Genomic DNA, 13,407 nt, shown 5'->3' with positions numbered 1-13,407 from the left:
TGATTGTGGTTTGTAAATTTATTATTTTTTTTTTTTGGTAAAGTTCGACACATTCATAGTGATTTATACCATTTTATAACATACCTCTACACATAATTCTGGTTTATTATAAACAATGACCCTAAGTCAAGCAGTCTTTTCTTTAAAATAACACTTTAAAAAGTCAGTCCAACAATTTATGTGATGCTAATTTTTTGACTATCACGTACATGTTGATTTTTTTTGTCCTCAGAAAAGTAAATTATTATAGTGAATGTTATTTAACTTATTTAGATTTTATTACAAAATCCCCATGATGTTATCATCAGCACCCTTTGTGTATGGTTTCTTTAACCACAAGTAATCTTTCAAGCCTATGAGAGTAAATGGTACTGTACAGAAAATTGCTGCATATCAGATGCTATGAAAAGAAAAATGAGTTTGAACTTTTATAGTGCAACACTTTGGCTAGTAAAAAGGAGAAACTCTTCACTACTCTAGTTGAACTTTAGCCTTCAAGATACAGTGGAGGGATCACAAAGAAAGGGTAGACCAAGGAAAAGCTGGGTTGAAAAAGATCAAAGTGTGCAGCACAGCAGCTGATCAGGAAGAGTGGAGGGATTAGGTCAAGTGAATAAATCACAGCACCCCTACAACACAAGTCAAGGGACTGATGATGATGAGTCTTTTCAAGGGGATATTGTCACACAGAAACTATTGGGCTACAGCAACAACCAAGTTAAGAAATCTATTTTATTTTAGAGAAAATCACATACCAACAAAACAAAGGAACCATGTGTTCATCTATAACAGGGGTTCTCAACCTGTGGGTCTCGACCCCCTTTGGGGTCGATTGACGATTTGCCAGGGGTCGCCTACGACCATTGAAAATATGGATTGTTTTGTCTATTCTTCTATTGCTGTGTGTGGGGGGTCGCGACAGGGTGAGGGATTGTAAAAAGGGGTCGCCGAGCATAAAAGGTTGAGAACTGCTGACCTATAAGGATTGACTATGACCATTTAAAAACACAATTAACATTTCTTAAAGATCAATCTTTAATAAAATAACTAACCAATTAACGTAGCATTCAAACGCAACAAATTAGAAGCTTATGTTTTTACACTTCAGGGAAGAGCCAATATCATAATGTAAAAAAAATTACATTACACATCTCAGTTACAATCTACAAGGTCACACTTTAAAACTATGTACACAAAATAATTTTTATATCATTCACACACAAAACAAAAAGGCCCAAATTGTCTATAATCTGTATAGACAGGAAAAGAGAGATTTTTTTCACCCATTACTTTATTTTAGTAATCTATTGGTTCCCCAAGGATTTTACTTTTCTCCACGTATGGAACTAAAATTGAGAGTACATTGCCGAGGTGCAGGTTTGTTTACCTTCTGCAATAATTTAGAAAATATTCAAAAACTTTCAACATTTTAAAAATATATACATAAAACAAAAAATCAGAAATTAATCGCCTTCATCATCAACTATTTCAGGACTTTCTGAATCGTAATCATTATTAATAGTAATTTGAAATTCCTCCTCCTCTTCGTTGGAATCTGTTTTGTCTGTCTTGCCAGTTTTCTTCTTTTGGACCTCTTCCCCTTCATCACTGCTATCACTGACCTCCTCCACATCTTTGTCTTCTGCTTCATCAACCTCTAACACAGGCGTGGGCACAACTGGTGTTTTCTGTGTTTTTTCTTTCTTCTTTTCAAGTTTTTCAAGCCGAAAAGCTATAGATGAAATTTAAAAAGTTCGCATTCAACAAAAAATACAAGTCATAATTCTTGAATAGCACAAAAGATCTACCAGTCAGTTCTGGCTAGTATAATAGATCTATCCCATTCCTGATACATGATTTAAAAAAAAAAATCCCTGTGTCACTGTCAGAAAAATGAAAGCTCTGTTTCAAGCAGTGGAGCAGTAGTTATATATATATGTATGTGATACCAGGACAATAACAAGAAACAACAGAAAATCTGCTAACAAAACTGTGCAAGGAAAATCCTTAGAAAAACATATGGCACTATACAATCTGAAACTGGATGTGAAAACACTTAGTGGAAGATAAAAAGCAAATTATATTAAGCTCCATCAATAATAACAGAAATAAACAAGAACAGATTGCAATGGGCAGGTCAACTTGAAAGAAGGTCAGAGAACAAAGCTGTGAAAATAGTGTAAAGGCAAAAGGCGGGTAAATCAGATGACTTGATAGTGTACAGGCAGATGTACAACCCAGACGAAACTACAACTTGAAGATGAAAGGCTCAGAATAGATCTGAATGTAGCAGCCTAGTGCTCTCAATCAGCTGTAGCCCGATGGGGATGGTTGGAGTACATGAGCAAGAAGGTTCTGTTACTTGGATGAAATTATGAAACAAATGGTACAATAAACAAAACTTTTAATGAGGAGACAACCCTTCAATGCACTTTCTAAGAAAGATCTAGAAGAATATGACAGGGTGAAAGAAGTATTAATGAAAAGATACAACTTAACAGATGATGGGTATAGAGAGAAGTTCCATAAAGCTAAACCAGACAGAAACCAGCCATTCCATGAATTTGTTGAGGACATTACAAGATACCTAATGCGTTGGGTTGAATAGTCTAATACTGAAAAGACATTCGAAGAGAGTGCTTAAACAAATAATAAACAAAGAAACTTTTTGTTCTATTGCATTACATCTGCTTTATTTAGCTCTTGGTGTACGAATGGGAAAAAGCAAGAAAATATTAAAAGTGATTTAAAAAAAACACAATATCTCCTTTATGCAACTTACTGAGCCATTATTTTTCTCTAAAAGATTAATGAATGTTAGATTTAAAAACATTTATTTACCCAGCTCCCTTTCCCCAAAAAAGAATCCTGGTTAAAGGGAATGTATAGATCTATTATACATTTTAATATTCCAGTGATAAGCATTTAGATCTAGAACTATGAGACAATGCACACAATTTTCCTGAACATTAATTTATTTAACTCTTTCGTCTCTATTATATAAGATAAGATAAATCAATAAATCCCTGAATGCAATATTCCTTTAAAAAGTCCATTCGAAACCAATGTAGGATCTAGACCTAGATTTAGTCTCTAGCCTAATTTACTTTTATTTATTTTTACTTTGAAAAACCTAGGTCAACTCTATGGTAGTCGGACATAGCATGAGGAATGAATGTAAACTTTGACTTAATTTTTTATATATTGAAGTTTGTCAGAGATAGGGGACTGCATTGTTTTAGATCCAAAAATGTGAAAGCTGGATGTAATTTAAGCAATTTTAAGTAAACTTGAGAATACCTTCCTGGCACTGCTGTAAGGGTTCTATGAACTGTTCAAACTCCATGTCTTCCATTGCATTCAATACATCTTGAGCTGTAATCGTTTTACGTTTATTCTTTATAGCAAAGTTATTGGAGCTGGAAACATAAATGAAGGCAAAGTTAAAAGAATAACCCTCAACTTTACAACTGATTTATTTATATATCACTAATGCTTTATAAGCAAGTAACATTTTACAACTCAGTCCAAAGCCAGTACAAAAAAATAATTAGAATTAAAAAAAAAATTTCTCTACAGTTTCATTAGGAATAATAAAATATGTCCTACCAAGATGTTGCATATAAGACAAAAACACTAGCAGCTTTGGAGATGGCCAACCTGGCCTCTTTAGAGACATTTACACCTTCAGGAATCTAAATGTAAAATTAAATGAAATCAAGTCATACTTTTATGAAAACATTTTTATTTAAACATTGCAATATTTATCTTGAAGGAAAAATTAAAATTTGAATAAAATTTACCAATAGTTAAGAATTTAATGGAAAAACAGGTTTTTGAATCTAAAAAATATTCATCATTCATACAACATCAATTTTATTATTTTAAAAGTATAGAAAAAAATAAAAAAATAAAGTACTCTTTTCAGATCTTGCAATCTAAAGGGCAGATGAAATAAAGGTCAGCTGACTCTATGGCCAGCATTTTATGAGGGTGTCATGTGACCAGCACAACAACCAACCTAATTTCCCAAACTAATGTCAGGTACCCATTAGAATTGGGCTGACTCAGGGATGCCCTAAAAAATCCTGAAACTAAAAATACCAGTCTAAACAGAGATTTGAAATTGGGACCGTTTGGAAGCCAAACTCTTTATCACTCAACCGCCACGCCCCCTATACGACTATTTTAAAAGTATAGCAAATTCTATTTAGTAAATTATTAATTTTAATATAAAAGGTAATGCTATTTTGTTTATATATTATATCACATTTAAATCAACCTACAGCATCCTTTATAATCCTGGAGACAACTGCATTAGGCAAATTTAAGTCTTCCGGTCGCTCAGCCATTTTTAGTTCTGCCTTTAATTCCTTGAACTTTTTACAAGAAAAGAATCTATGTGTATGAATAAGAAAATCAGTGTTAACAATCAAAATAAAATACAGTAATTAATCAAAATTCTGTATACATATGGGCACTATTGTTCCATAAAGTAATTTTTGACAACTGGTGGCTTTTTTAATGCTTCCATTCGCTACTTGTCTCTGCTAAGTTTTTATTTAATTAGGTTGTGTTGGTTATATCCTGGTAGTTTCCTATTACAACCACTGAAGTATACATAGTACCCAGAGTCTCTATGACTTGCCATTGGGGCATTCACTTTTGAGAAGCAATAATTTAATACACTAAAAAAAATTAATAAAAGACTTGAGAATTAAGTAAACGTAGACAAAAAGTACAAGAGCAATAAAAATGAATGGAAGCCTCTTTGGATAAATCTGGTATTTAGGTAACAAAAAAAAAGTATAAATATAAAAATATATAAGTTTTGTAAAGTTTTGATTCAAAGCACATTGAAATGAAGTTTCAGTGACACAAGATACCCATAAATTCAGATTTAACTAGAACAGCAGCATTATATGTGTCAAACTAGTCAATAAGCCATGCATACTAATCAAAGACTTAATCAAGTTAATCTCTGCTAAGACATTGTTTTTCCTGTCTGATTTAGGCAACCCATTCCATTTTCTAAGGCACTAGGAAGGAGCCCTTTTGTGAGAATTTGTTCTAGCATAAGGAATAAGAAACATGTTTGTGTCTTTCTGAGTATTTCATTTGGTTTTGTTTTTCTATATTTGTAAATTAAGGTTTACTGTGCAAGTGCTTGTTTTGCATATTAATACTAGTAACTAGATCTATCAAGAGTCTATTAGATCTAGATCTGTCTATATTTTTTTTAGCCTAGTATAGCTAGATCTACTATAGACTTTAAAATTTTTTTTTCGGCTTTCTTAGACTTTCTAAGTGACTCTTGTCAGATCTTTATTAGAGTCTAGATCTATAAATAGAAATATAGAATGAAAATAGTGTAAAAACTAACCTAGATCTAGATATCTATCTATGATCTTATTTACTATGGACTTCAAAAAAGAAGATGATTACGTCCTACGCGTCATGCATGTTAACCAATGACTTAAATTCTTTCAAGTCATTGGATTTCCTGGCTGGCTAAGGCAACCCATTCCATGCTCTAATAACTAATAGCACTATGGAACGAGGAATGTGCCTTTATCTTTGTGTTTTTCTGAGTAGTATTATATATTAGATTTTATTTTTGTATTCTTCTTCTAGCCAGCTTTATTGCTGCTGAGCTGTGAGCTCTTATGCAGACAAAAAGAGTGCTGTTTTCTTCAGTTGTTCGGCACTGCGTACAGGATGTTGGTTATGTTGGGCTGTAGAGGATAGGGTGTGCCTAAGGTGGATTAGGAAGGTGGGATATTCAAAGAGGTTATGGTTTATGGTTTCATAAGGGTGGGTGCAGTGTCTGCAAAAACATTTATTTTCGTATTTGAAGTTATTGGCTAGCCTATGGTTAAGTGTTTTATGTATTGTTGTAAACTTGTTCCCCCCCCCCCCCGACTGACCATTTTTTCCCACGTGAGAACTTTTTGAATTTTGTTTATGTTTGGAGGCGAAACTGACCTGAGCGAGTGTGTTTAAATGTGTAAAGTAACTGGAGTTATGATCATGGATTTTTCAGCGGAGGATTGTTTTTCTTGAATCGGTTTTTGGGAATAGTTGTATGTACATTTGATTAGGAGAACTGTGAAATTATTTCGATTACTTGGATTATTGACTGTTCGTAGTGGATTGTGCTTCTGCAACAAGAAGGATATCGGCGACCTGATAATCGGTGAATTAACTTTCTTTAGTCTACTCCAAAGTCGTAACAGTATGATTGCTACTTTACTTTTGAGTCTTCCATCCTGAACTGAAGGCTTTCTAAATTTAGTGATTTTACTAAAGCCTTATAAAAAACTTAAAGTTTAACTAAAAGATGTTACTAGATCTGTGTATAGTGTATATATTATTTTTCTACATTTAATATAATGAGTATATATAGTCAATATAGATGTAGTTAATCTAGAAATTCTCTAGATATACTTTAAAGATCTATTAAATCTATATCTATAGAGAATATAGATCTATATATATTATAATTATATATACATTATATATATAAATATTATTTTAATGAATAAACAGTCTACTGTCTAAGTAAATCAAGTTAATTCTAGTCTCTAGTTATTATAAACTATAGATCTACTTATTTCTACTATTATGACCTAGCTAGTCCTGGTATGAGGTATGTCCTAGCTAGTAAATATTAAAATACATATTACTTACTAATACTAATTACACACCTACTGACATACACATACTAAAACTATAGAATTAGAGTATAGACATAGACAATAGTCTTATCAATAAATGACTTAAATGGCAACTCGTGCCACTTGTGTGACTTATGGCAGTTATCAATGGTCTTAAAGTTAAAGTGTATACAGTATATATATATATATATATGAGTATAGTAATTATAGTATAATAAAATTTATAGACTATTACTAAATCTATAATTATAATGATAATCATAATATTATAATGTATAATTTATACATTATAATATTATGATTATCATTATAATTATAGATTTAGTAATAGTCTATAAATTTTATTATTTTATATAATTTTATAGACTCTAACTCTAGGTCAAGTCAAGTTAAGTGTCTTAACTTAAGTGTCTTAAGACAACACAAGTGACACAAGTTTGAAGTTAAGTTAAGATAGCTACAAAAAATAGAGTAATAGAGTAAGAACCTAACCCAAATATCTTAATATCTATATAATAAACAGTCTTAGTCTCTAGATCTAAATCAAGACTAGATTAGAACTCTATTCTAGATTTATATATAGACTCTAGATCTTTATTATCTAGATCTATAGAGTATAAAGTATATATCTATCTAAAGTCTAAAGAAGTAGAGATGTTCTCTTGTTTGTGTAGTGAAGTAATTTAGGTGTAGAATAATAGTGAAAGTGGAAAACAACAACAACGCGGGAAAAAAAGAAACGTTTAAATTATTTTGTTGAGTACACAATAATAATTATAATAAGGCTTATTTTTGAGTTCCTAATGAGTATATTAACACTTTTATTCTAAAATTTAAATGTATCAAAATAAAATGTATTTCTAGATACTAGATCTATCTAGATCTATATATTTAGATTCTAAAGATCTTTAAAGTTTACGCAAGGATTTGTTATTGTTTTCTAACGTTTTCCGATTTTATTTTGTATTTGTAACAATTAGTTTCGCATTATTGTTTTTTTCTTTCTGTTATTACTTTTTTAGGGCCCTGAAAGGGGAAAAGACGCTATTAGTTTTGTGTAGTCTGTCTGTCCGTCCGTCCATCCGTCCTCCCGTCCCGTTTAGACCTCGTTAACTAAAGACAAAATATTGAAAATTTGACATCATGATATTTTAGACTATTCCTATTCAAAATTCTGATGGAACGTCTAATTTTTTTTTTCTGAAAGAGAAAAAATTATTTTTAAAATCAACTATGCAAGCAGTTTTTTTTTTTCACAAAAATACACCATATTTACAACTATTCACTATTAATAGCAACAAATACTACCATTCATATATTAGTAAGGGAAATGTCTATTTACCATATTTTAAACACATTTATGCAAATGGTTTTAGACTTTTTGCTAAATATTTTTTTTACATTTGTATTGCTAATATAAGTTAGGTAAATTCTGTTATACCAAGTACTACTTTTACCCAAAAATAAATTAAATAATGTTAACTTTTTTAAAAGAGAAAAATATCTATTTAGTATGCATATAAGTTGGTCATAATTTAAAACAACAATTAGTAAGTAGGTTCTCATATTAGGATAAAAGACAGTAGCGACCTAATTATGAAAACTAGATACGATAGAAGGGCCAATTCTATGGGGTTTATACTACAGCCATAGGACACTTAACTAAAGGAATTTTTTACGGAAATGTTTTTTTTTTCCCTTTTTTGAGGATTTGAATAAAAGATATTGACCCTTTACAAAACAATTAGAGCAATTATATATTCATAAAAAGACATTAGTTAGGCCAATTTCACATTTAACTTCACATTCACTTTCACCTATCCTTTGGTCTGTGGACCTCTGGGGCACCACACAAGATCCGCCAAACTTCTTTCTCCATTCTTCTCTGTTATTTGTCTTTGATAGAATTTCATTCCGATATTTTGAAAATATTGAAACCTGCCTTTTTACCTGCCTGGGTGGACCACTTCGGGGACCGATTTTGAGTTTGTGTTTTCACACAAACTGTCTTCGTAACCTTGTTAAATTTTGTTGTTGTATTTGAAGATTATGGTTCAGTGTTTTATATATAATTGCTACTTTACTATCCTGAAGGCTTTCTAAATCTAGTGATTTTACTAAAGATGTTACTCTAGTCAAATGTGAATATTCATTTGTTATGAATCTCACTTCTATATGGCTCTGAGACATGGACACTATACAGAAAACAACTAAGTCTTCTTGAGCGCTTCCATCAAAGATGCTTGCGCTGCATTATGGACTTACGGTGGCAAGACAGCACTACAAACAGCGATGTCCTTGCGAACGCCGGTATGGACTGTATAGAGGGACTTCTTACGGTCCGGCAGTTACGCTGGGTAGGGCACGTATCCCGTATGGGAGACGAACGTATGCCAAAGGCCGTCTTTTTTTTGGTGAGCTAAAAGGTGGTCGACGTAACAGAGGCGAACCACGGAAACGCTTCAAAGACCAGCTTAGGCGTCAACTTTGCTTGGCTGACATAGAAGAGAGCACTTGGTTGCATGGGGCCTCAGAACGAGACAGCTGGAGGTCACTCACGAAGGCCGAGGGATACACATTTGAGACCAAAAGAAAATCTGCTGCCGAGGACAAACGTAGACGTCGAAAAAAAAATCTAAATCGACCACCTGCGGACAATGGTTATGCTTGTTCTGGATGTGGCAAATATATAGGTCACAGCTAGGGATGCGCAGCCACGGGAAATACTGCACTCCTCACTAATCTTCGGACTCAAAGATAAGCCTTAAATTATTATTATGAATCTCACTGCTCTATTTTGTGTTTGTTCAAGTTTCTTAATGTTTTTGTGAGTTCACGGGTCCCAAACAGAGGATGCATATTCTATTATTGGCCTAACAAAGGTTAAATAACATTTTAGTTTTATGTTCTTATTTGATTTTTATAAACCCTAATGCTTTGTTTGATTAATTGATAGTTTCATCAATATTCCATGACAATTTTTCATTTATTATAACACCTAGGTATTTTGCGTTTTTAGTCTGTGTTACTGGTTTACCATGAATAAGATAAGTGGAATTAATTTGTTTTAATTTTTTTTTTGTTACTCTTAATAACTGACATTTTTCTGGGTGGAAAGACATGCTCCAATTCGATTCCCATTTCTGTAATTCATCTAATTCTCTTTGTAAAATTTTTGTATCTTGTGTTGTTTTTATTGTTCTATATATTATGCAATCGTCTGCAAATAATCTGAACTAATGCAATTTTGTAAATCGTTTATGTAAATGTAAAATAGTAATGGACCTAAGACTGTTCCTTGAGGTAGGCCTACACATGAGCTTACTGTTATTAGTGTTGATTTAGAGCCATTTATTATTACAGTTTGTTCTCTCCCTATCAGAAAATCTTTAATCAACTGATACAATGGACCATCCATGCCAAAATATTTAATTTTTTTAAATCAAACTATGGTGGTGAATTTTGTCAAAAGCTTTGGAAAAATCTAGTAATATAGCATCTATTTGCTCACTATCATCCAAACCTTTTGAAAAATCATCAATTAGTCCTATTAGTTGTGTTTCACATGATCTATATTTCCAAAAGCCACGTTGGTATGGGGTGAGGACATTATGCTTGTCTAAGTGGTTTATGATGTTGCTACATATTATGTGTTCTAGTATTTTACATGTGATGCTGGTAAGTGATACTGGTTTGTAGTTTCCTGGGTCGGATTTTTCTACTTTTTTAAATAGGAGGGGGGGGGGTGACATTAGCTTCTTTCAGTCACTTGGTACTCTGCCCTAGTTAAGAGATGCCTGAAAAAGTATTTTGAACACTTATGCTAGCTCATTGCTTAGTTCTTTGAGTAATCTAGCTCGAATACCAACAGGTCCAGATGCTTTATTCGGTTTAATGTTGGCTAATAGTTTTTGGATTCCCTTTTCTTGTAATTCTATATCTCCTATGTTGTCTACTTGGTTCAAATTAAGTAATATGTCTTTGTCTCCTGGGGCTGAGAATGCTGTTGCAAAGTAGGTTATTTATGTAGGATGTTAGCTTTAGTTATCTAGCATTAGATATCTTTGTAACCTTTTTTTTTTCATGAAAAGTGGGGGGTATTTAGAATAATTTAGATATGAAGATCAATTTCTAGGCATTGAGATATTGTTTAAAATAATAGCTAATTTCTTTTTTTTTATTTAGTTGGCACGGATGTTCAGTTTAGGGTCATTGACAATGTTTAGTTAATCGTGATAATATCCAATAGGCCAACATTATATTTTTATTATTTTATAGCATGGCGATTTCCTGCAGTGTGGACAAGTGGTTCGAGTGGTATGATTGCAACACGTGACGAGCTGGATGTGGCACGTAAATTGATCACCTTTGCTTTACTAAAGCAAGCGCCACGGAATTGTTTGTAATTTTTTTAGCAAGGTAACCCTAGACTTTCACAGCCAAATGTGTGGTGAATCAGTTTAGCTGGCGGCTTGGCAGTGGCGTAGCTAGCAATGTGCGGGTGGTGCGGGCCGCACGGGGCATTAAACTGAGGACAATCTTTCTCAGTAAAACTACACTTTTATATGTTTTGGTAATTTGTTTTGTCCTTATTCTTTCTTAAATTAAATAAAATGTTAGATGTAGACTAGCTTGAATTAAATTTTACCAGATTCGTGTAATCTCTGAAGGCAACGCAGTTTTACACTTTTGAAGCCTTACATGATGTTACTTCATTGTTCAATGCACTAGTTTATAAATGGTGTGTTTTTTTAAAATTACTTATTAGTAAAGGTCCAATCTTTTTTGTGGACCAGTGTGTGTGTGTGTGTGTGGGGGGGGGGGTATCTGAGAGTAGGTTTTCCAACAAATCAGCAAACACAGCCCTGCTAGAGTCCAAATTCGAATTCAAACCCCCTTGTAAGCTGGCCAAGCCGTAGCCAAGTGGTTTTAGCCTCTCAGCCACACATCACATCACTTGCTTGGAGGGAACTTGAAGTTTGTCTGTGACTAGGCAACAATAATGACAGTGTAAGCAGGCCAGGAGGCGCTGAGTGGAGACCTGCTCAACATTAAATTATTAACAGTAGCAGATGTTAGCGCTACTGGGTGGGTTTCATCTGTGACACCTCAGTCTACGACCAAGGGGCTAGAGTCGCCTAAGTAACCAGACATACTAACCTAAACTAAATGAAAGCGCAAACGAAACTTTACTTGAAATTAAATAAGACAAAATGAAACTTTATTTACATAAAAATAAATCAATAATAAAATAGAATATATATATACACACTAACCACTAAAACTGAACCCAGCAACTAACTAAACTTAGTAAAACCCTCTAAATCTACGCCACTACAAACTAACCAAACCAACTAACGCAAACTGATAAAACCAACTATCTAACTAAATCACTTCAACTACTACACTAGACCTAGATCTACACAAACACACTACAATAAACTAGTCAAGATCTACAATATTCTACTACTACAACCAACCCATAAGACTAACACTAAAACAAGAACACCTAAGTTAGTACCTTACTATTAGTATTACTTCACTAAGAACAGACTAAGCCACTAGTGAATAGGTCTAAGCCGACTAAGGCAACACTACAAAACAAAATAACACTGTCACTAGATTCCTTAGGCCTAGATCTACAGAAGCAATAACAGTAGCAGTAATAAATGCAGCAGAGTAATAGTAGCAATATCAGATACAGCAGAGTAATATCAGTTTAAAGCAGCAATAACACAGCAGCATGTATTTCAGCAGAGTAATATTCAGCAGAGTAATAGCAGCATGTAGCCTATTTCAGCAGTAATAATAGCCTGCAATACATAAATGCAAAACTATAAATACAAAATCATATATTCTTTTAGATCTAGAACACTCTGACCATAGTCTATGACTCTGACTGATTGGCTCCGCCATCTTTTAAAACATGTTCAAAATAAAAACTGCCAACCAGAAAATAAAAATATATCTAGCATATTTACACATAGTGTGACATAGATCTAGTAAAAGAAAATATAAAATAGTTAAACGCTTACAGGCCGTCCCAGGTACAGAAATATAGAAATGATTAAATAAGTATTCGCCAGATCACTAAGATCATCAACTGTCACACAGACAGTGATATACTTTACTGACCGCTGGTCAACTGTACAGGATGTAGAATGGATTTAACTATTTATACTACCCGCCATAACCCATATAACAAAAAGCGGAAGTACAAATATTAATTCTGGCACTAGCCTATAAAAATAATATACAGAACAGCTATAGCCTATGAAAATACACATAAAAAAAATAGCTCTGGGAGCGCAAGCTCAGAACAACAAGGCTCAAGATTTAAATGAGCAAGAGGTGAAAATCTGGACAGATTATTTGTAGAGAATCTTGGACATTATCCGTTTTCTCTTAAAGCAGAATCTGGTACTCCACGGGCATCGCGAACGAGTTGAAGAAGAATTTTGGCAGTACAAAATCAAATAAATACCCTGTAGTGAAAATATTATCCAAGTACGATCCATTCCTGAGTGACCAAATACGTAAATATCCCAAGAAAATCAAAAACACGATTTTATTGTAATATAAGTGCTCACGAAAACAAATCATACAGAAAGTAGCATATAAAAAGCAAATAGTTCTCATTACATCTAAAATCTGGATCAGAATTTTTAGGGTATATTGTCATGCAGAACCCCAAAGAAAGATTGCCAGGCGAAAAAAAGATGAAGTTAGA

General features: G+C 33.1%; 1 protein-coding gene across 3 annotated transcripts; it reads right to left on the bottom strand.

Moving 5' to 3' along the window:
• Positions 1 to 714: 714 nt before the first annotated feature.
• On the bottom strand, positions 715 to 12,835 carry LOC106062989 (DNA polymerase epsilon subunit 3-like). Of its 3 annotated transcripts, none has more exons than XM_056040214.1 (5): positions 12,713 to 12,835; positions 4,287 to 4,398; positions 3,610 to 3,695; positions 3,301 to 3,419; positions 715 to 1,732 (listed from the first exon to the last, which is right to left on the bottom strand). In XM_056040214.1, the coding sequence occupies exons 2-5, from the start codon at positions 4,350 to 4,352 to the stop codon at positions 1,464 to 1,466; spliced, it is 540 nt and encodes a 179-aa protein (XP_055896189.1). In that variant the 5' UTR covers positions 4,353 to 4,398; positions 12,713 to 12,835; the 3' UTR covers positions 715 to 1,463. The 3 variants fall into 3 exon arrangements, with proteins under 3 accessions (XP_055896189.1, XP_055896187.1, XP_055896188.1); XM_056040212.1 differs by lacking the exon at positions 12,713 to 12,835 and adding an exon at positions 7,170 to 7,385; XM_056040213.1 differs by lacking the exon at positions 12,713 to 12,835 and adding an exon at positions 6,128 to 6,332.
• Positions 12,836 to 13,407: the final 572 nt, after the last annotated feature.

The sequence above is a fragment of the Biomphalaria glabrata genome, chromosome 9 (assembly GCF_947242115.1).
Source record: "Biomphalaria glabrata chromosome 9, xgBioGlab47.1, whole genome shotgun sequence".
NCBI lineage: Eukaryota > Metazoa > Mollusca > Gastropoda > Planorbidae > Biomphalaria > Biomphalaria glabrata.
Note: the sequence above shows the minus strand (reverse complement) of the source record. Positions and strands in the feature narration are given on the sequence as shown.

Coding starts and splice junctions, on each gene's coding strand:
- LOC106062989 (XM_056040214.1), bottom strand. CDS start 4,352: ATGGCTGAGCGACCGGAAGACTTAAATTTGCCTAATGCAGTTGTCTCC. Junction 3,696..4,286: donor CCAGGATTATAAAGGATGCT/GTAGGTTGATTT, acceptor TTTTACATTTAG/ATTCCTGAAGGTGTAAATGT. Junction 1,733..3,300: donor CTTACAGCAGTGCCAGGAAG/GTATTCTCAAGT, acceptor TTTCATCTATAG/CTTTTCGGCTTGAAAAACTT.